General features: G+C 46.0%; 1 protein-coding gene across 1 annotated transcript in view; it reads right to left on the reverse strand.

Annotated features, from left to right (window-relative positions):
- Positions 1-16,055: 16,055 nt before the first annotated feature.
- The window catches only part of LOC126542940 (ocellar opsin-like), an 8,136-nt gene continuing 444 nt past the window's right edge, over positions 16,056-23,747 (reverse strand). Inside the window, exons 2-5 of the mRNA XM_050190062.3 lie at positions 22,786-23,058; positions 21,552-21,830; positions 18,767-19,028; positions 16,056-18,612 (exon numbers count right to left, since the gene is read on the reverse strand). Of these exons, the coding sequence (XP_050046019.1) occupies positions 18,298-18,612; positions 18,767-19,028; positions 21,552-21,830; positions 22,786-23,058 (1,129 nt within the window). The 3' untranslated portion in view covers positions 16,056-18,297. The remainder of the gene's footprint in view (positions 18,613-18,766; positions 19,029-21,551; positions 21,831-22,785; positions 23,059-23,747) is intronic.

A 23,747-nucleotide genomic window follows, 5' to 3' on the forward strand; every position in this document is an offset into this window, starting at 1 on the left:
ATTTTGCAATTTTCATTGTTGTATGGTAATAAAGATGAATGACGTTTCGCTTCATCAGAGGTTATGACTACGGCGACAATTTATAGAAAGGAATGTACGCAAGGCGGCGCCTTGGAGTTTCCTTATGCTGTGCAAGTGAGCAACGAAGTCAAGATATAGCAGCACCGGCGCTTGCGCCACGCAAGCAGATACCTCTGTCACGCGCAACGCTGTGGTGATATTCGGCTGTTTCTCAGCCAGCCGAGTCGGGCTGAGTCATTTGGGTTTCACGAGATAGCGATAACGCGGCCTAGAACGTGCGCCATCACCACTGGTAGGTAGCGTATGTTGTTTCAAGGTAGAAAACAAGTGCGTTGGCGCCAATATACGATGACTCGTTCCGCTTGCCGGGTACACGCATCCTTGCTAATGAAGCGCACGACGACTTGTAGGAAGCAGACGACGGAAGCGGGAAGCGTTTCCGACGGAGTAAACGTAGGCTTTGAGCTGGCTACTTTATTATTTACTGAGGATGAAAACTGTTTTGATTTACCAAGAACGTTAGGTTCGGCAACCCCCGGAATGCACCCGGTTTCAAGGAACATGCGCGCTCCAAGCGCTTGCCGGACATCTTAACTTACTTTTCTTTATTTTTATTTTTGTGAATTTTAAATCGAGAGAAACGCGGGAAGTGGTTGTCTTCGTGTGTCCGTCGAGCTTACCTCCGCTCACCCATGCCACTCGGTCAGCGATATCACAAGTCGGATCGCGCTTGGTCATCTGCTTCAGTTGTCGTTCCAAGTATTAAGATGGGAAAGATAAGATAGAGAAGCTTGATCAGGCGTGCAACGAATGGAAGACGCAAGAGTCACCCAAGCATTAGACGAACATAGCTAAACGGGGCATTCCATGTGTTGCGCGGCTCTGTGGTGTTCTAACACAGGGAATTCCAGTTCTGCGAAGTTTTTCAGGTTTCCTACTGACAGCAGGTAAGCACAAGTATTTCACTTAATTTTCTGAGCAGGCATTCATTTTGCATGAGTAAACCAGTTCTGTGCAAGCCGGAGTGGACTGACATAAAGGCAGTGTCGCTCAACCCATTCGTCGTGACGGCAGCCCACCTGCTGTCGGTGAAATACTTGTACTAAAGGGCTTGAGTGTGTGTTTGTTGGGGCTGCACATTTGGTGCGCTCTTTACTTTCTCGACACATACAGCCAAGGCTAAATGGAAGAAAAGACACAGCCGCGATGTTTTATCAAATTTCAAGAGCAATGACGGCAAAAGAATGCACGCAAGTAATTTCCTGTTGCGTTTTGATTCACCACTGCCAGGATATCGTACTAAAGATGGTTTAAGCTCTCTATATTATCTGAGTTTTGGAGCGTCGACGCTACCATATGCTCAGTTGCCTTGCTTTAGGCTCAGTATTAGTGTGTGCAAGTTTTTGAGCACCTGTATTAAAGACGACGAGCAATGTTATTTGTTTTGTAGGCAAAATTTATTTAATAATGCCAGTAATACAACTACAAACTATTTAACGCTAATTAAGTATGAATTGGTAATCCCCCTTGCGATGAATAGTGCTATTAAGTTTTTTATGAATGGTGTCAAAATAGTATCCTGATATAACCTCGACCGGGTGAGGTGGGCCTTCACCGCAGGAGTCAGGAAAGCCGGGCAAGTGAGGATGGAAAAAAGAAATACAAAGCTTGTATTCACTTTATTCCCACGGCAACACTACGTATAAGGTATCTAGTCTTTTGGATGATTTTTGTGTTCATCCCTTGTGTCCATTTCGGTGCATATGTATGTTTTCGGCGTTCCTTCCTATAACCTTTTTTACTGCCGCTTTGTAGAGGGGGCTGCGGGCCGCTGTCAAGCCGCCGTTTGTTCGTGCAGCTTTTACCTGCAGCCTCCTCCATCTTTCTTGATGGGAAATAAACATTATTATTATTATTATTATTATTATTATTATTATTATTATTATTATTATTATTTATTGGTACATGGATGCGACTGTCATCCGAGTCTCGAGCGGTCTCCTTAACACGTGGGCCAGCCCGGCCTTAAATAACCACCGGAGGTCCCGTCGCCGTCTTCCTCCGGAGTCCGTGGAGTTGTAGTGGTTGGCGCCGTCCACCCTTTTTTGCCAGCTCGGAGAGCGGGAGGGCGCCTTCTTGCTTTGCATCCTTTTGTGTCAGCTTGGGGAAAACGGTGTCGTCCATTCGGAGAAGAGGCCAATCATTTCGACGTGGGGGAGCGCGCCTGAACGCCTCTCACACCCGACAAGTCGATCATAACAGTCCTAATACTCGACTTTTCTGTAATAATGGATATGACACAAAGTATGACAACAGGCAGATTATATGCGCTTGTAAGCGCTATAGAAATATGCTCCCTCATTCGGCATGTAGTTCAAATGATGAGAACAATTATAGGCTACTTCCTGTTCATGCAGGTGCATGTAGCCGGTTTAAAATTATTTGAGTCCTTACTTCTCGTACTATCAATGCATTACAAGTATTGTATTCTACCTTCTCTCTGTAAGGCACAAAATGTCTCCCCTTGATAACACACGTGATAGTCAAGTTCCGTGTGCCCAGCACGTGATTGTTAATGTTCGCATTGGTTTGGATATTCTGGAAGCTATGTTCGCTCATTATGTACTAATTTCACATGTGAATAAAAATTGCTTCTGCAGATTGGCACTTCTGCACTGCGTGGTGGATAGTCTTTTTTCAGTACGGAATGGGGTGTGTGAATAAAAACAAAGACGTTCAACTTTTATTTGTGTTGAATTTTGGCTGGCTCAGGAATCGGCCAGCTTTAGCTGATCCACTTCGCAACACACGAACAAAATTAACGATTGATGGGGCCAGAAAGTTATTTTCTTCACACTAACCCCCACTTTATGTGTGGGCTAGTTGAACTGTAGCCCCAAACGTAACCACAACTTAGGAATTTCAAATCGACTGCTTTCAGGAGATGACGAAAAGTAATGTATTACGGGCGAACATTGACAGTTAACGACGGTTTGCTATATAAGTATGTTTCATTATGATTGCTTGGCGCTGGTGTGTACGAGCGCTGTCCCAGTGCTTCAAAAATGAATAGAAGCTTCCAAGGTCAACGGCAGCAAAGAGCTTCGTAAACACGGCGCTGTCTCTGACGTGGATATGAAATCACGGACACTGACATCGAGAGGCTTTTGAATTCTATACTGCACGAATAGTGCAGATTCACCCTCTCGGTCAATCCCGGTGTGTTAAACTAGTCTCTGACTCTGAAACATTACCTGACTGCATCAAAGTTGTATGCGTAAGACACCGTGTGCGCCCTTGCGTGCCAAAACCGGTGCAGTGTCCCAAGTGTTCAAAATAGGACACGTAAGCGCTGCTTGCAAGGGCGATGTAGCATGCCAATGGTGTGGAGGGGCTTATCAAAATGATAGCTGCGATGCTACTGACTTTAAATGTCCAAACTGTGCCGGTCCACATGAAGCGACATCAAAAGACTGCCAGAAAATCAAGGACGAAATGTCAGTGCCTCGAGAGATGGTGCGGGACAATTCCACTCCCAGACAGGCTGCTACGTCGATACGCCGCCGCAGACACCGATCGCGACATAGACGACAGCAGGACAAGAATACTTCCCGGACAGATCGACCACCGACTGCATGCCGAACTCCTCCCTTTGCCAAGTTTGCTTCTGCTATCGAGATGTGAGCCCGAAATACCTTCTTCGGCAGCATTGCGTGGAAGAAATGCGCAGCGTAAAACGGCGCTCCCGCCGACCGAATCCGACATTGAATGGCTGTCGCTCTCATCCAAACAGTCAGGCAAGAATGCGTCGGGTGATGTGTCTGCGAAGGTGGTTGAACACGATAAGCAATTAAATGAAAATGTAGGAAGTATGCTGAAACACCTCATAACTACGATGCGTTCACTTCCCTGCGGACTACATACGCCGGTTGCTAAGACTGCGCTGCATGTTCTAGATGCTCTGTAACCGCTCCTCGCGGCGATACCATAAGGCATCAGGGAGCTGTCTTTTAAAAACCAATTACGACGATCCGCAATAATGCCGGAGGCCTACGAGGCCGCCTCGCAGACTTTCGGCAATGGATGTTCAAGTACCAGTTTCACGTGGCTGTAATATGTGAACCAAACATGGCGTCCTTACTACGTATATCTAGATATGTGCCACTGTGGAGAAGGAATGGCCACAATTTAAGCAAAGTGCTCATTTTGTTCACCGGAATTTAACGTACCTTCGTAAAGACATTCCGCCACATTATTCCAACGAGTACGTTTGCATAACGCCGAAGTACAAGCGGCGCACATTCTCAGTAATTGGAGGATATATAGCCCCTACGTCGAGCATAGACTTTTACTATTTGCTGTCCATACTACAAACTTGTCCAGGTCCCCACATAGTCATCGGCGACTTTAATGCCCACCATCCCATGTGGGGCTCTGTTTCGACGAACGCCCGCGGCAGAGACTTGGCAGACTTGATGCTTAGTGAAGGCTTGATGGTGATCAATGATGCCTCGCCAACATGCCTTCGAGGCTCTTACTACAGCAGTTGTCTTGACATTGCGCTTCTTTCAAAGAACCTGCTGTCTGCTACACGATGGTGTGCTGATCTCGACACCCATGCATGTGGCCATCTACCAACATATATTCAGTTGAAGTGGTTACATCCCCCAGCTCCGCACACTCTGCGTTCCATCGATTGGCCAACATTTCAAGAATGTGTGAACACCGCTTGTCAAGCCATCCAATCGCGATCCAGTATTGAAGATGTCAATGCACCAACATTACGCGACCCAACAAAACACCTCAGCGCACCTGCACCTAAGTCACCTATTGATGGCCAGTACGAGCGACTTCGCGCAATACGGCGTCGAGCAGAACAAAAATACAGAAGGATCAAATCACCGCTAGACGTCGCTGAATCTCGCCGGGCTCAACGTCAAGTCCTGCGCCACCTTGACAAGCTCGACAAACAAGGCTGGAGATCATTCTGTGGCTCCCTGAATCCGAGAAAACCTATCTCTATAATTTGGCAAATAGTGCGAAACCTTGCCTCCATAACAGCTTCACCCGTTTAGTGCTGTGGCCATACGGCAAGGTTGGCGTGGAATTGATGTCGCTGATGACTTCTGCAAATTACTTATGAGTGTCTCTAACAATTTACCAACTCAATTACGATTGATTTTTCCACCATCTTGTGATCACGACCTGGATGCGCATTTTACTATGCACGAGCTCGACGCTGCGATATCTGCTTCCCACTGGTCATCTTGTCCAGGACCAGATGAAATTACATACTCCGCGACTTGCCGTTTTGGAGTGGAAGCTCGAGGAATTCTCCTGACGCTCTACACCTCTACGTGGGACACAGCGACTTAACCTGGCCACTGTAAGTGCAGTCGTATTGTGGCTTTGCTAAAACACGGAAAATAAGCACATGATCTTTCGCATTAAATGCCGATAACCTTGGCAAGCTCTGTCCGTAAAGTAATGGAGCGGGTGGTACTGAGCAGATTCGAATGGCTACTCGAGAAAAGTGGGGCATTTCCTTACTTTACCAACGAATTACGAAGAGGCCGAACGTCCATTGACGGTGCGATCGACCTAGTATCTTCTGTTCATCAGGAGAAGAGACGCCGTCGTCTGGTATTTATTTATTTATTTATTTATTTATTTATTTATTTATTTATTTATTCATTTATTTATTTATTTATTTTATTTATTAGGGAACCCACAGCGCCAAGGCATTACAGTGGGGGGGGGGGGGAGGGGGGGAGGGTACAAGAAGAAATACATACGACACCTCTGCTCCTCTACTGTGTTAAAAGTGATAACAAAAGAGGAAAAACGAAAAGAAAAGGCAAAGCCCTTAGCAATGCACATCTACAATCTACAACATCAAAAAGAAAGCATCATTTGATTCAACCCTCACAACATCACTCGGCAGTCTATTCCATTCCCTAATGGGTTTAGGAAAGAAAGACATTCTAAACAATTCAGTTTTTGTCGCAAATTCACGGACCTTAAAATCATGGTCAACACGATTGGATCTATAAAAGGCTTTTGCACAAACTTTTCGCGATCGACCCGAACAGCTGAATAATGCATAGCATGGAAAAACTTCAGACTCAACTTCTTACGGCGCGTGTGTAGCAATTCCCAGTTGAGTGCTTCCTTCGTACGCGATGCCCTGTACTGAGCCCCGCGTATGCCGGATACGAAACGAGCGGCAATGTTCTGCACCCGCTCCAGCTTATCTTTATCTCTACGAGTAGGCGGGTCCCAAACCGTACACGCGTATTCCAGAATTGACCTCAGATAAGTCCTGTACAAAATGTCACGACATGACTGTGGAAAAGTGTTTGCATTTCGCCGAAGAAATTCCAGGGTTTTGCATGCTTTAGCAGCGACATAATCGACTTGACGGCGCCTATTCAAAGCGGGGGTAAAATAAACACCTAAATATTTAAATTTGAATACCTGTTCCAGCATTACATTCCTAATAACATATGGTTGCATATCAAGATTTTTCTTTCTTGTAAATTTCATATGAACAGTCTTAGACAAATTCAAATTGATATTCCATTTGACGCACCACTCTGAGATTCTGTTCAAGTCTTCCTGAAACATCTCAGCATCACGGTCACAAGTGACTACTCCATAGAGGACGCAGTCGTCCGCAAACAACCGCATTTGAGGCACTATTCCGTCACTAATGTCGTTCACGTACAGCAAGAACAATAGCGGCCCCAACACGGAGCCTTGCGGAACACCGGACACAACTTGCACCTTCTGAGACTGAGTACCATTCACAACCACAAACTGCTGACGTAAACGTAGGTGATCTTTTACCCATGATATCACTTGAGGACTGATATTGTAAAAGGCCATTTTTTTTATTAGTAAACAGTGCGTCACGGTATCGAATGCCTTTTTGAAATCCAAAAACACACAGTCCACGCTAAGACGCCTGTCCAGTGCTCCTGCCAGGTCGTGCACAAATTCAGTCAACTGCGCAGTACAAGAGAGGCCCCTTCGAAAACCATGCTGACGAGGATTAAACAATGAATGTGCGTCCATATGTGCTACTATACTAGTATACAAAATATGTTCGAGAGTCCTGCACGCAACTGAAGTTAGTGACACTGGCCTATAATTTGAGCCGGTGTCACGAGGACCAGATTTGTGAATTGGCACTATGCTTCCGATTTTCCAGTCATCTGGAAGGCAGGATTCGTCAAGCGATTTTTCGAAGGTAATCTTCAAGTACGGTGCAACCGACTGAGCACAAAATTTATAAAACTTGTTTGGCAAGTCATCAGGACACCCAGCCTTAGCAATCTTCAGATTCTGCAGCAGAGACTCCATACCATTAATGCTAATAACAACATCATCCATAACACTCATCACCGGCTGGAAATTCAAGGTACTCATATCATGTCTCTGTTGCAATGCACAGCTGAAAACATAGCTAAAATACGTATTAAATAACTCAGATTTTCCTACGTTATCATCAATAAAGCTGTTACCAGACACAAGCGGTGGTATAGTCCCAGTGTCTTTTCGATTTCTCTTTGCATGTTTCCAAAATTCCTTCGGATTATCCTTTAATTTCGACTCCATTGAAATTCCGAATGAATGCTTTGCCACTGCAACTTTCATTTTTTCGGTAGTTTCATGCAGCTTCAACCAATGATCACGTGTCGGCTTTCCTTTATATTTACTGTAAGCTAGTTGCCTTTTGCGTGTTAGACAGCGTAACTCCCGAGTAAACCAAGGTTTACTCTTACTTCTTTTCGTTAATGGCCACGCCGTAACAAAGTGCTGCCTCAGCTCAAACATCTTCTCCTTAAATATAAGCCATAATTCAGTTACTCCAGTGTAGTCGGCATATGTTTCAAATACCGTCCGGTGCTCATTCAACGCTTTATTTATCTCGCTTACATTTGATTTTTCGTAGTTATATACTCATCTGTTTGCTGTTCCAATGCTTCTTAAATGTTCAACATTCATTTCACAAAGCACAGCATTATGATCGCTTATTCCAGGTAGCACTTCAGTAGACCGGACAATTCAGGTTTATTTGTGAGTAACAAATCTAAGATATGGTTCCCACGTGTCGGTTCCAAAACAGTTTGTCGTAACGCAAGAAATTCAACCAAGTTAATCAGTTCTTGACTGGACCGACCCGAAAAAGAGTGAAAGTGAGGTTGATGACTCTAGTCAATATTATGCAGATTGAAATCACCTCCAACTACCATGAAGTCTGTTTTTAACTGCGTCAACTGTCACTGCCAACTGCATAAGCACATTGACGGATGAATCAGGCGGGCGGTAGAATGAACACACAGTTAAAACTTTGTTATTATTAAGCGTCAGTCTGCACCATACAGCCTCACATTCATCGGTGACAGCATTTATCTTAGAAGAAGAAATTCTAGAATCAACAAGAATAAATACACCTCCGCCATGCAAGTCCCTGTCCTTTTTATAACACTTAAATCGATCTGAGAATACTTCACCATCAGCAACGTCATTTGCTAACCATGATTCTGTACCGAGAATAATAGACGGCTTTACCATGTCAACTAGAGATGCAAATTCATCAACCTTGTTCTTAATGCTTCGGCAGTTAATTACAAGAAAGGAAATGAGCGTTGCATTATGCCGACGCCGTCACTCGACCGGTTCTACTCCCTTTGTAGTATCGGCTTTGTCTTTTATTACTGGTACCACCTCATTTGTTTTATCATCGAACAAGTACTTCTGACCATTTATAATAAGAGTGTCCTACTTAAGACTGATCTTGTCGCCACTTTGTTCTCGCGATTTCGCGAAGTGCCATAGATGCTTTCTCTTTCTACGTACATCCTCAAAAAAGTCTTCTGAAATACTGACATTGCTCCCTTTTTATTTTTAGGCGCTTTTTAAAACCTTTTGCTTTTCAACGTAGCAAGCGAAAATCGCTATTAAAGGACAATTGCCACCAGTCTTGAATTTGCCTAGCCTGTGAGCATTTGCCATTTTCACTGATTGGATACCCAATTTTGATTTACACACATCAATTACACATTCTCCAGAGTCCTCACTTGACTCGTTTGGTTTTGTATCCTCTACACCGAAAAAAAGCAAATTACAATGCCTCCTCTGGTTCTCCAGATGGTCTACCTTCGCCATAACTGTACCCAGCATACGCTGATGTTCTTCACATTGTTTCTTACATTCTTTAACTGCGCAGTTAATTTGGTCAATACTAGATATTCTGCATTCCATAGACGCTATACGGGTGCTGCGATCATTCATGGCACGTTTACTTTCAACTTGAGTTAGTTCTATTGCATGTAACCTGGCCTTAATGCTATCTTGACCATCGAGAAGCCTCCGCAGAGTTTCCGCAGTGGTCGGGCCAGGGTTAAGATCAACGTCGCCACTTAAAAATAGCAGCAACGGATAAAAGGAAATACGACGCAACAATCGAAAGCGATGACGCGAATAATATTTCACTTGCGAGTGAGTTTTCAGGCAAGCAAATAACATTTGGGGTGGAACCGGCAAAAGAAAATACGTGCGAAAGCAATGGAAGTCTGGATTACTAACCTGCAAAAGCAGCCAGAAAAACGTGAGCGGCACCGCTTCTGCCATGCCGGTTCCACGCCCCTCTGGGTGACTGCCAGATCCCGGTATTTGTAGGCTGACGATAAGGCGATCACTGCACCAGTGTTCCTTGATCAGCACGGTACATCGGCCGAAGTCAGCAGCTATGCTTGTCGATTCGTCGTCGTGAGCAGCAGACGAAGTTCCATTCGCTGATTCATCAACGCACATCCCAGACCAAAAGGGTGAACTCGTAGTTGACGTACATGAAACGGCGTCGCCAAAAGACTGCTTCAAAGCTGAGATGTCATGTGCCTGCAAAAGCAGCAAGAAAAACGTGAGCGGCACCGCTTCTGCCATACGGGTTCCACGCCCAATATTTCTGGATATTAAAGGTGCCTACGACAACATCTTCCACCATTCGATTCTTCAGGCGCTTCAGGGTAGCGGAGTTGGTGGCCGGATGTATGCACGGCTGTACAGTTATCTCAGAGGGCGCCCTCTGACCATTTTCATGTCCACTTCGGATGACAAGGCTGATAGACATGACGTCCGCAGGTTGGCGTCCTTAGCTCGATATTGTTCGGTGTCATACTGGTGGGCCCAGCAGATGAGCTACCTGACACAACGCATATCAGCATGTGCGCGGATGGCATCTGTACCTGGTCATCTGGGGTCACACGTCCACAAGTGCGTGCAAGGCTTCAACGTGCCGCTACCATCGTGACGAAGTACAGCGCTCGTTCCCTTTAGTCACCCACCACAGATTTCTTGGTGTTATAATAGACCGCAATCTTTCTTGCACCAAAATGTTACGGCGCTTAGGGCTAAACTGACAAACTTCTTGTTATATCTGAACTGAGATGGGGGCCCCTCTGAACGAGGTTTGCTCCAAGTGTACCCGACACGTTTTGTGGGCTACATATACAGCACGCCTGTGCTGTCTAACATGGGATCATCTTGTATGCGCACGCAGGAGAGTCTTCAGACACAAGCACTGTGGATATGCCTTGACTTGCCACGCTGCACGTCAACTAAGGGCACAATAGCGGAAGCGCTTGCTTGCCCAAACGACATATACAGGTCTTGTAAACCTGCTCGAACATATCTTCGCCTGCTGACCAGACATTCACACCATCCTCTGTCAACACCTCCAAGAACCAACATTGACTGTACTTTTTCTAAAGCAATGTTATGTCACGCGGTCATTATACCTGCAAGGTTCCAGGCCACCAACATCCCCAAGACACCTGCATGGACATTACCGAGACCACTAGCGAGGCTTCAGATACCCGAAATTACGAAGAACTCCCACGTTTCTTCCATTCGCTTAAAACAGTTCGCCCTGCCCCATATACTTATATAATATGGGGGACCGTACAAGTACATACCCATGGTTCGGTCACGCCTTCTGCCACAACGGCAGCATTTGTTATCCCACAACTCGGAGATTTCAATTAGACCGAAAATCTACATCTACGGCTGCAGAGCTTGCGGCAATACAGGAGGCTGTCCGTTTTATGAGAGCGCATACACCTCATAAATGGACGGTGCTCTGCGATGCCAAATCAGCGCTACAGGCGCTAAGATGCTCTTTTAAAGAAAGGTCCATATTGCCTGCTCGTGCTGGAAATCGTCGAACTTCACTAAAGTACCGAATTAGGTGGGCACGTGATCACTTTTCAATGGGTGCCCAGTCATTGTGGTGTGGTTGGCAATGAACTCGCTGACAGTCAGGCAAGATCGGCACTCTATTCCTCTGATGAAGTACGGATTGCCTGCTCGCGACCTGACACCAAGTCTATGATCAAGGCACTCATGTAGGACCTTACAAAGGCATAGAGAGCCCACGATGACAACATCGACAGACGCCTACGTATGATCGACCCAGACGGTAAATTCTGTTTGCCCCCGAAGATTACGTGGAGCTAAACGTCATTGCTACACAGGATTCGTCTGTGCGTTGCTTTCACCCGTCGCTACGCACATCTCATCGGCCAGTTGAACAGCTCTGGCTATGAACACTGCCAGACGCCTGAAACGCAGGAACACATATGGTGCGATTGTGCAGCATACAAAGCGCCAAACGTATGTCGTCTCTGTTCTTCCCTTGTCCTGTTTCTGATGCGCTACGTATTTTGCCTCCACCAGCATATATGCTGGACCAAAGGACGTCGGAAAGTTCCCTAGCCAGCGTTGGCAAGCAACTACTGTCGGATGACGCTATACTCAGTCCATGGCCTGACGCTGCAACTTCTATGCGGGCAAATAAGGCGCTGTTGGGGTTTCTGCAGGACACCAAGGTTGACGAGTGGCTCTTGTGGGGCCACTGTGTAATATACATAAGCACTCACCACTTCTGTTATCATCACCACCTATCCCAGTACTTTCACTCCCCTTCCCTCTTCCCCAGTGCAGAGTAGCCGACTAGAGCGCACTAGCTCAGGTCGACCTCTCTGTCTTTCCTGTCAATGCATTCTATCTATCTACCTAGATTCTTGTTCCGTGATCTCGACGCAAGCTGTCACGTGTTGGGCCACCACTGTGACTTCACGGAGCGTTCGCTTGCCGGGCTGACTGCGTGACGCAATGCTCCCTCCTGATTTTTCCTTCCTCCATGATGTGAATGGTGGTTAGTACATAAATTTGCCTAGGCTTCGTACATCTGGCTTTAAGGGGCTTCGTGACTTTGCAAGCTCATAATTTTCAACAAGGTACTGTGTTATAAATGAAACAAAGATTCATAAAGTTGTCCGACAAGAAGATTCGAACAAAAGACCTGGCAGAGAGGCCCGATATTGAAACCATTGCGCCATGGACGCACGAACAGGCGGAACGGTTGCAATTAGTGGCGATTATGCATGTTCGGAAGTATCATTGTTTTGTGCATTAAAAATAAATCTAGATTGCTTTGAAATTTAGCTCAATGAAGCAGATAACACGTAATAAACGAAGCCAGAAGGACGTATAAAGCCACAAGCACGCAGATCGGACAAATTCATGTAATACCATCGTTCTTATGTTGGCTGAGCTGCCATGCTCAACCAGCGCCACAGTTCCTTCTAGTAATTGTATGAAACTCTATGGTGGGTATGCAGCTTTAGAATGTCTGTAGTACGGTAGCTAGCTGGGCGAGTCGGTACGTCCGCATTATTATTACTTATAGCGCGCACTGAAAACATGGACGAAGAAGAGATACGAAATAACGAGCGATATCTGTTGCGTAGCGAAAGGTTAATGAGCAGGTATGATAATCGAGCGAACAAGAGACAGAGTGATAATAGTTGCGGTAGAAGGACCGGCGCGCTATCTTTATGCGCGACTGAAGACTGGTAAGATTAGTTCTATGTTTCAAATTAAAGACGAGTGAGAGTAATCTGAGAAAACAAATCTAATAGTGCGGTTTTGGATAGATTCAAAAGTTTTGTAGATTAATCTGATGTGTGTCTCAAACTGCGCATGCGTATTCCAGCTTGGGACGAACAAGTGCTTGGTACGTTTTCCTGGGAAAGCCGCGCCGCGAGGCGATGTCCCAACGTGCGTTTTGGTCACTGCGTACATCCGGTTCTGTAAACGCTGGTAGGTCTTATCTAGAGCGTCTTTTGCACATGTATGGCTTGCTTTACCTTAGTACTTTGATGTTCGTGGGCAAAGCCCCCCCCCCTAATTGCTTGGGCGTTAGAGGTAATGTTGCAACAACCAAAAGGTACCCGACTGCCGCACGAAAGAAAAAAGTGATCATGGCATTATTACGCCCAAAATTTCTTATTTTCCTGCTTACGGTCGATCGTTTCTTACTACATATGTTCAGTGTATTCGGCGCTGGCGGAAAATAGCTGCTGTCAGTGCTGGCGAGCGTGTGTTTTGCGTCTGTTTCGAGCTCACGGTGTTACGAAGAAATACTGAAATTCAGGCCGGTTAATACAGATTCATCGTGGTGTAATGGGTGCCAAACAGAACACACAAGGAAATGGGACGGACATCGTCGCCACTCGCAACTGAAAGATTTCGTTAAATACAGCACAAACAAGTTTATGATCAAAACATACCTCACGCATCTCCAAAAAACATATATGAAACGACGGATGGAGAGCGGACAGCTACACTAATCATGTGTAACAGGTCTATCTGCTTGGCAAACAGAACACCAGAAGGGCGACTAACACAATCCTCCAAGTTGGAACAACACAACGTTTCTGTGCGTTTCATTCAAGTGGTCCAGGTGCGCATCGACTGTGTTGCCATGTAGTTTATTGAACATCTCATAGTTAAATATGTTATTGCGGCCCTGTGCACAAGTGCCTCTGGGGGTGTTATTTGGCACTGAGAACAAAGGTTTAGTCTATGAATCACATTTACTAAAAGTATAGAATTGAAATTTTGCATGAAAGCTCCAGATAACATTTTTCCGAACTGTGGACAATATATTCCAATTATCACAGCGAAACATTTCTGGCTTTGGTACGCATTGATCAATACTTGCGCTAGGCACATACGTTATAGCAAATAAATATGCCTTGTGTACCGATTGGTTTCAATATTGCAATAAATATGTTTCCGAAGGAATTGTATCAAATACAGAGGTGAGCGAATATTAACTTTTTTTATATACGAATAGAATGTAAATAGTAAATACAGTATATGGAATAGTTAAACGTGGAAACGTGTATTTGCAGCAGGAATATTTATTAAACCGAAAGCCTCAAGCGGCTCGTTGCATGCAATGGCTCATACCCGAAAAAAACGGCGTCTAGTCCAGTGATGCAAAAAATATCATCATGAGGAATGGCTCATACCCTCGTAAGCAAGCAAAGATGCAGGCTGAATATGAATGAAGAAACGAAAGAAGAATCTAAAGAAGGAACGAAAGAAAGAATGAAAGAAAGAACGAAATAACAAAGGAAAAAGAACAAAGCAAGAAAGAAAGAACGAGAGAACCTTTCGGTAATGCATTAGGTGCTTGCATGTGTTGGTGAGGAGGTCGACCTACAGCGCCATACGTTTACTTCACGCTGCGGCTCGTTATCTCTTGCAAGATGTCTGACCCCTCCGATCGTATAAGGTAATGCATTACCACGTGTGCAAGAGGCTTTCGCCTTCACATGTTACAGGAGTGCAACATGCTGCCGAACGTTTTTCCTTGTAATTAGGTGCCACGCTTCTACTGGCTAGTACAAGCAAAATAGCTGACAATAAGAAATAAATTATAGGCTTTAAATATTAGATTACCAATTTTGATTAGAAAGAAAGTATGGCCGTTCATGCATACACTCTTTCTAGTGAATCCACTTTGGAGATTTCACCTCAATGCAACCTTGTCATGGCTTAAATGTAATCTACTAAAAAGCGACTTCTCTCTTAATACGATTATGTGCAAAGGTTGAAACAGAATTGCCGTCTAGGGAGCATATTAATAAGTGATGTGTGTGGTATCCTGTGTTGGATACCGGTTTCGGTTTTGGGTCGTTTACGCCAGGGTGCCACTCAGCGCCAGACGCTGTAAGTTGCCTGCTGTGTTACGCCTCGTGGAAATAAAATTCATTCTTGGTCTCGTGCCCAATTTAAGCAGTTCGGCTCTTTCTTGCGGCGCTGCGCGAACCGGCCTTTTAGGCCTCATGCCGTAGGTCCTCCGTCCGGCCGCCCCGTTGAAGCTACAACAATGTGAACATATGCGACGATGATGCGAGCAATGCGATGATGTATTTTCTAGCGGAAAATTGATCAGTTATATTTTGATACGAATGGCCCATTGAGCGTAAAAGCCGGCGTCTGTCGTCTGTAGCAGCGAAACGGCATGTAAATTCCCATTGGCTGCGACGCCTGGTAACGAGCGCGCCTCGACGGAGCAGAGCGGGCGAAATGGAACGCCTGCCGCCGTGATAGCGCGCCAGGCATTGCGTGAGGGGAGATGGCATCGCCGCGACGCCACGTCACCCTCACTGCCACTCTCGGGGGCCTCTGTTGTCCGCGCGTTCCTTGTCCGTGAAAGCTCCCACCTGCGTTCTAACTGCGCCTCGGTTGGGACAAATCAAAACGCGCCAAGCATCTCAACGCGCTCACTTGCCCGCGAGGTGTTCATGACTAAAGGAAGCGCTCAGCGGCATTCAAATGGACAGTAATGCTTCCACATTCACAACTCATAAGAAGTGTTTAGGTGTCTTCGGATTCTTTTTCGCACAAGTGAGTGCACTGATGTAGTCATATCCTCTCCAGTGTTTTTAGAATGCTAAAATGCTATGTATGTATTCACTGGAGCCAGTGGCAGTCGCGCTGTGTTGTACTCTGTCACCGACGAGTATACGCGAAGAAATTTACTGTTGTGTGCGCATGGAGACATTAACTGCACATCGTGACAAACAAACCAACCAATCAACCAAATCATTTTACAAGTCCGATATGCATTCTTCGGGAAATAACGCAAAAATAAAACGAGGACGACAACGTGCCATGCATTTTTTGTTTATTGTCGTTTCTCCACAGAAGGTACAGAACTATCCAGGATGTGTGATACATAGACGGTAGAAAAAATTGGCACGATACCGAACAAGTGCACTGCTATATCCTTATCACGGTGATGGAAGAACACTACGCCATAGAAACGTATGTTTGTAGCTGAAACTATCGACGTGGAGAACTCTCCCAAACTCGTCATGGTGTTTAAGATGACGATGCACACACGCGCATTTCCTTAATCTGGTTCGACAGATTTATTCAAATTTTGCAAAGCATGTATACACAGAAGGTCACAGTGTTTTCAAGCTTGCGTCGTTGAATATTAAATTTGTACTTAATAGCCCTAAGCTATACACGTAAGGCACAAGGTGTACACTAGATGAAGAAATACTATAAGTTTAAGTTGGGAATGTTTGAATTAATTTAGCAAATAAGTATAGCTGCAGATATCTCCGTTTAAACAGGTCGAGTGCACAGAAATCTTATACCCGCGATGCCCACAAAACAGTGCCCCTCAGGGTTCTAACACCTTGAGATGTGCTGCATGGTGTATGCAGTTGTGCAGACTAGTTTGGTACAGCGGTCGTCACTCACAAAATATTGCATCGTGAGTTAAATTAGCCTCCACAGCTGATACTTGGGTCAACCACACGTGTATCCCAAGTTCCGCGGATGAGTATTTTTGTCGACGGAAGACAGGCCGACGAGCGCGGGTTCTTGAGGCAAATATTCAGTAGCACCACGCGCGCCTCGCACTTCAGCGTTTGCGTAAACACTCTCAATTGCTGACGATTCTGGTGTTGATAAAACGGCCCCTGCCATCCTCATTCCAGAAGGCTGGCTTGCCTGACAGAGAAAGGTGACTTGGATACGTGTTCAATCGTTTGCTTTGTTTCTGGTGGCGACATTGTTATCTGTACCTGAAGAATAGTGCTTCCTGTTTCAGGGCATGTAATGTGTATCATTATGTGTGCAAATAGCATGTTTTTATTGTTGGTGTTGTTAGTGTCGGTGCAACCTCTGCGGGTGAACTTACGGGCTGTTGCTAACCTGTGTCTCGTCTTTGTGTATTATGACGCACATAGCATTATGAGGAAACAAGCAGCGCTCAGAGTGGTCCGAAAAGTGAAATGGATATGGTCCAGCCCGTCCTTGCTCAGTGGTCTTCTCCTGCGAATTGCTCAGCTCGTATATGCCAGACTATCTTGCAAAACTACTAAAAAATCCAAAACGTTGTGTCCACTTCACTTTCTCATCGTGCACGGTGCTGGAAAATGGTAAAGGTTGGATACAGGCGCATTTATGCGATGTGAAAGTGACAGTAAAACTAATGCATGCATAAAATAAGAATAAGGTGAACTGTAAAGGAGCCCGGGTGAGCCGTAAATCAAAGCTGTACATGATGAGCCGAAGAGCCTGTTATTAGCTAGAAGGGGGCACGAAGGTTCCTTATTATCACTGAGCTAATACGCCACACTTTCCTGCGACGGTTACTAAAGCTACAGCAGATGTGCAGTGCACGAGCTTCCAGAGAAGATTCAGCGCTGTCGTTCATGTGCGGAACCCTGGAAGGCGGCTCAGCGCGCGTGTAACGACTTAAAGGAGCGTGGTTATAGCTGCACCCGAACTGACTGTTCGTGTCTTCTATGAGTCTCTAACGTGTAACTTCACGCCCCCATATGAGCTAGTTAAATAAGGGAGAGGGAAAAGAGCGACTTGGCGAAGGCTCAGAACTGCTCTAAGGCAACCGGATTTAAACGCCACTGCCACCAGGGACACTCTGGTTCCGCCACAACCCTCGTAATCATGAGCGCGAAGCCATGTAGTCGCCCGACCTGCCGAGCGTTGGGTTCTCTTCACGCACACCATGCACTGCAGGCGAGGCGACGTCAGGTTTCGTCGGCTCGTTTATCGTTTGCTACCTTCGGCTGCTGCTCAACTTTTCAGCAGATGAAAGTAGTTATGTCACCACATACCACGTGATCGGCGAAGTAACCTGGGAAGCCGTTCGTCGGCCTCCGGGCAGTGGAGTCAAAGCGGGCAGTTGTGCAGCCTTACAGGCCTAGGCCTACGCTAGGTGGTGTGAGCTCGCTGCGTTGATTCGCAACAGTTTTCGGTACGAGCACCTTCTGATCATCTTGTGCACTGCTGTCGGTGCGTGTTGTGAGGCTAACAGCGATGCTCCAATCCGGAATCCTACGCGACGACGAAGTGGGTGGCGCCGTATGACGTCTACGTCTCGGTGGTCATGACGCGGTCTTCCGGCACGTTAGTGATGCCGGACGCTTCGGATCGCGTGTCGTCGCCTGCACCCGGTGGTGGCACGCACACTAGGGACGGGAAGCGACGTGCCAGAGCGGCTCGGTATTTGGGGTGGCTGATGCCATACACAATAGGGTTGTAGCAGGCGTTCGCCTTGGCGAACACCGAGCCCCAGATGGTGGACAGGGGCGTCAGCTTGGAGCCATCGCTGAAGATGCCCGCCCAGGCGATGGTCAAGTACGGCGTCCAAGCCATGAACCACAGGCCAACGGTCATCATGGCAATCTGCAGCAGAAATAAAAACCAGTGTAGATGGTAATGGGCCCTTAAAGATGCTGCAGAGAGCAATGGGCACTTGCTTCGAGCTGCGCATCAGGTAATGCAGAGCAAGGTCTCGCTCTTCTGAGTCATAGTCATGCTCCTTGCGGAGCACGCGTACCTTAGCGAGCCTGGCCTCAGCGCTGGTCTTGTTCTGCTCGGCGTTCGCACGCAACGAGGCCACGTTCATTTTGCGTGCCTGCACGCGCAGCTGCTTCTCGTGCTGCGCCACGGTGCGCACGATCTTCGAGTAGCAGTAGATGTTGATGAAGAGGGGGGTCCAGTAGACGCCCACAGCGTACGACACCACGTACGACGCCGAAAGCAGCGTCTTGGTGAGGTAGTCGATGGTGCAACTCGTCATGTTGCCCTCGGGTACGTATCTGCGACGTAAGCGTTCATTGCGTACGGGGTGATTATTTTTTTAATTTTTACGGAATCTTTAAAGATCGCCTGTTGCAGATACCATAGTTATAGCCATTGAGCTAGATTACTTAGAGAGGCGGACATTACTTGCACGAGAAATCGAAACACATATTAAACTAATGAACAAAAAATTCACAAATTGACTTTTTAATTAATTACATCACGGCAGATATGCCAATTTACGAAATGTAACCGGAGAGTTTGCACGGCGTATCCACTTGGAAAAATATCTACAAAGATTGCACAGCTACCTTGGTTCTCTACAAGAAAAGTAGAAAGTTAAATATCAAGAAAGGGGTCAGGCAAGGAGACACACTCTCTCCAATGCTATTGATTACATGCTTAGAAGTATACAAGCTATTAGACTGGGGAGGCTTAGGAGTGAAGATCAACAGCGAATATGTCAGCAACCTTCGTGTTGCTGATTGAGGACCTTAACCGACAAAGTGTAAGAGTGGGGTTGAAGATTAATATGACAGAAGAAATAGCTAATGTTCATTAGCCTGGCAAGGGAACAAGAATTCAGAATCGCCAGTCAACCTCTACAGTCTGCACAGGAGTACGTTTATCAAGTCAATTACTCACAGGGGACCCTGATCATGAGAATGAAATATACCGAACAAATAAAAATGGGTTGTAGAGCATACATCATGCATCACAATATCCTCAATGGGATATTACCACTGTCGTTGAAAAGAAAAGTGTACAATCACTGCATTATATCGGGGCTAACGTATGGGGCAGAAACTTGGAAGCTAACAAAGAAGCTCGAGAACAAGTTAAGGACCACGCAAAGACCGATGGAACGAAATATCTTAAGCGTAACGTTAACAGATAGGTACAAAGCGTTGTGGATCTGAGAGCAAACGGGGATAGCCGATATTCTAGATGACATTAAGAGAAAAAAACGTAGAGCAGGGCAGGCCATGTAATGCGTATATGGTAGATAACCGGTGGACCATTAGAGTTATAGGATGGATGCCAGGGGAAAGAAAGCGCAGTCGAGGACGGCAGAAAAGTAGGTGGGATACTGAAATTAGGAAATTTGCAGACGGAAGTTGGTATAAGGCAGCGCAAGACAGGAGTTATTGAAGATCGCAAAAAGAAGCCTTCGACCTACAGTGGGTTTAATTAGAAAAAGGATGATGATGATGATGATGATGATGATGATGATGATGATGATGATGATGATGATGATGATGATGGACTTGGAACAAATTTCCAGAATAGCGCCAGTTTGGAGATAACGCATTCTCGAATAATCCAGCTAACGCACATGGGTTATACCATCTGCCACAGACGATATTTAATAATTCAGTAAAATTGAAAAATATATTATCAGATATATCAGCATTTATCAGACATGGGCTATCCACAATGAAGGAGCTAAAGGTTGTCGAAACACGGCCTGGCGACAGCCGCACGGCATACATACATCTCTCGGGCGCCAAGTACAACCATAAATACATATGTCAAAATAAGATTTGTAGTTCTGCTGTAAATTTGTTGTACTGACATACTATAATTACTTAAAGAAAGTAATACGATGATTGCCTGAATTTTTACCAGACAGCACTATTAGAAGTAAATTCTTGCTCTACGCGGAGCTACATTCTTGAATTGTTTGAATAATGAGGAGGTTTAGGAATAGCAGACATTATGGTACCGGGCTCTATTCTCTCTTCGCTCACAATAGCCATGACAGCGGGTTCTGCGCATGCGCTGTCCTGCCAGCTCTGTTATCTCCGGTATATGCTAAGCAGCTTGCGCCTGCTGTTTCTGCAGCACTCTAAAACACCCGAAGATGCACCTTCACCTACGGCACCTATTATAGAGTACATGAGTTGGTGGCTGATAGCTGCTGTGAAAAAGCGCAAGAGCGTTTGCCTTAAAAAAGTCTGGATGCGTGTGATCGATTTGTTGAAGGGCATCAATAAAACAGTGATGCTTTCAAGTTGATGCTATACGTATGCTGTGCAGCACCAAAGCAGCAATACGCCATTCTGAAGGTAGATTTAGATTACGCCATAACATGACTGGTATGGTATGGTAAAAATTGTCAGGGGACATGCAATCTTGTGAAATGTAGCGACGTCCCTTCCTTACATACTTCGCTGAATAACATTCGCACAAGATATACAGTTCAAATTGAACGTCGTGAACGCTTTTCCCTGCTGGGTGTCAGTAACAAAAGCATCGGGGGCTTCAGTAGAAGAAGCTAGCGCCCGCACTGCCATGGTATTTGCATCCTCGTAAACGTACTAAGGGAACCGAAACGTGAATAGGATGTCAGGGAAAAATAGACAGATTGATGAGGCTGCGTAATTCGAAGGTCTTAGGTGAGAACAGTTGGTGCAGTATAGCGGGAGTCGAAGGTTCTTAGTTTAGGATTTTGTCCTGCAGTGAATCCGGTTGTTGGTGGTAATTATATTTCGTCGGCTCCCAGTAAAAGTGCTCAGTGCAAGTGCCGTGTACCGTACCTGCTCCAGCCGAAGAAGGGCAGTAACGTCCAGGCGAGCGCCCAAAACCAGACGAAGAAGATCATGAATGCCGCCTTCTTGTGCGTGAGCGGTGCCGCTGCCACGCCGCGCACGATCACATTGTACCGGTCCAACGTGATCATCACCATAGACCAGATGGAGCCACAACCGAACAACGAGCCCACCATGCCGTACAACTCGCACATGAACGGCCCCAGGATCCACGTTTCAGCGAAGCAGTTGGCCGCCATCGTCGGCATCATAAACGCCATCATACACCTGCGATGCGTCGGACGCATGTCAAGAAAGACGGATACAGTGACGTTTACCATTCGTCGGTGTCACATTCTAGGACATTCACGGCATCGCCCTGAGTGCTTCTCATGTAAAGGCCACCCAGACTAGCATGATATGCTTCCCTTCAACCCGTCCTGTCTTTGTCCTTTGATCCTCCCTTACACCGAAGTGGCTCACTCTGGCCAATACCTTACATGACCAACACGACATTGTGGACTACATCCAGAAGTTTCAGGGGAAAAAAGTTTACCAGCGCAGCTCCTGGACTTATGATTCGTTGAAATAGCGTCAACTTTCGAACCAATAAAGTTTTCATTCATTCATTCATTCATTCATTCATTCATTCATTCATAGCATCTGACACCACTCGAGACGGGAACCCACCAGTAATCGTAGTGAACATCGGGCAGTCACGGAATGAATGTGCCATAAGGACTACTGGCCATTCGTTCAGTTACATACGGCCCGTGTGGTGTGTCTTTTCAACTATTTCTGTCAGGTTTGTCCTTACAGTGCACATAACTTTATTTAGACCAATAGGACGAAAAGTATGGTAAACAATGAGCTAGCATTTGGAAACGCACATACATGAAGATTTTTGTGGGTGATTGAAGGCCACCGCTTCTAGAGGTATCGTGTCTCACGTATGACGGTGCGGATACGACTTACATCTGTCTAAGTTCACATGATTGAACTTGCCCATAGCGCTCCACTACAATCAATTTCACAAAGGAGTTCGCGGGGTTTGTATGTTGATCATCGACGCTGTTAATCCATAGTTTACCTCTGCTTAGAGCGCGGGCACCGCCCACTTCTGATGTCGACGTTATGTAGTTAATGCTTCGTGCGGAGCCATAGCCTAATGTGCCACAAACAGCATTGAAACCACGGCTACAGGCGCGTGCACTTTTAGTAGCCGAAGCGGCTGCACACTGACCAGTCTGAGAAGGCCAGGTTGACAACCAGCATGTTGGTAGGTGTGCGCAATGACTTGGTGGTGGTCATGATGTACATGACCATGCTGTTGCCCATGACCGAGATGATGCCCAGCACGACCATGGCGAAGCCGAGCAGGCTGTGCCAGAGGGGGTTCATGGGAGGGAACCGGTACCAGTGCGGGTGGATCATGTAGATCATCTCGTCCGGCACCATCTCCACCACGGTGCCGTTCTTCATGTACGGGCTGGCCAGCTCGTCCAGGATAGACATGCTGCGAAACAGATAAGGGAAATACAGCTGTCATCGTGAGATTAGATAGATAGATAGATAGATAGATAGATAGATAGATAGATAGATAGATAGATAGATAGATAGATAGATAGATAGATAGATAGATAGATAGATAGATAGATAGATAGATAGATAGATAGATAGATAGATAGATAGATAGATAGATAGATAGATAGATAGATAGATAGATAGATAGATAGATAGAAGCGCTGAGTCGTGCTCCCTAAAGGGTTGCAGAAAATAGCGCCTCTTCCCCTTCAGTCTTTCTCTCTCTCTCTCTTTTCTTTTTTGAAAGTGTGCTGCTGTCTTGGAGTAAGAAAGAGGCGTTTTGTGTGAACTGCACAGGAACAAGCTGTCGTCGTTACAGACATGCATTAAGATATGTGGGGTTCTCGGGCTGAAGAACGCAATTAGCGGCGATATTCTGGAGCGAGCTGAGAAGGTAAAAGCAACGCTAACTTTCCGGCGTACGCGTTGTTTTTAGCTCTCTAGCCAAACAGTGTATCATATTTGAGCGAGTAAAAGGTGTTAATAGGCTTATGCGTTTTCTCATGTTGCGTCCGTACATAAAGCGTACATTACTCAACAGTAAAGGCACAAATTGCCACCCTCAGAGACGGGCTCAGGGTCACAGTGCTGTCTCGCTTATTGCTTGATTCAATTTGACGT

Source organism: Dermacentor andersoni, chromosome 2, assembly GCF_023375885.2.
Source record: "Dermacentor andersoni chromosome 2, qqDerAnde1_hic_scaffold, whole genome shotgun sequence".
Taxonomy (NCBI): Eukaryota; Metazoa; Arthropoda; class Arachnida; order Ixodida; family Ixodidae; genus Dermacentor; species Dermacentor andersoni.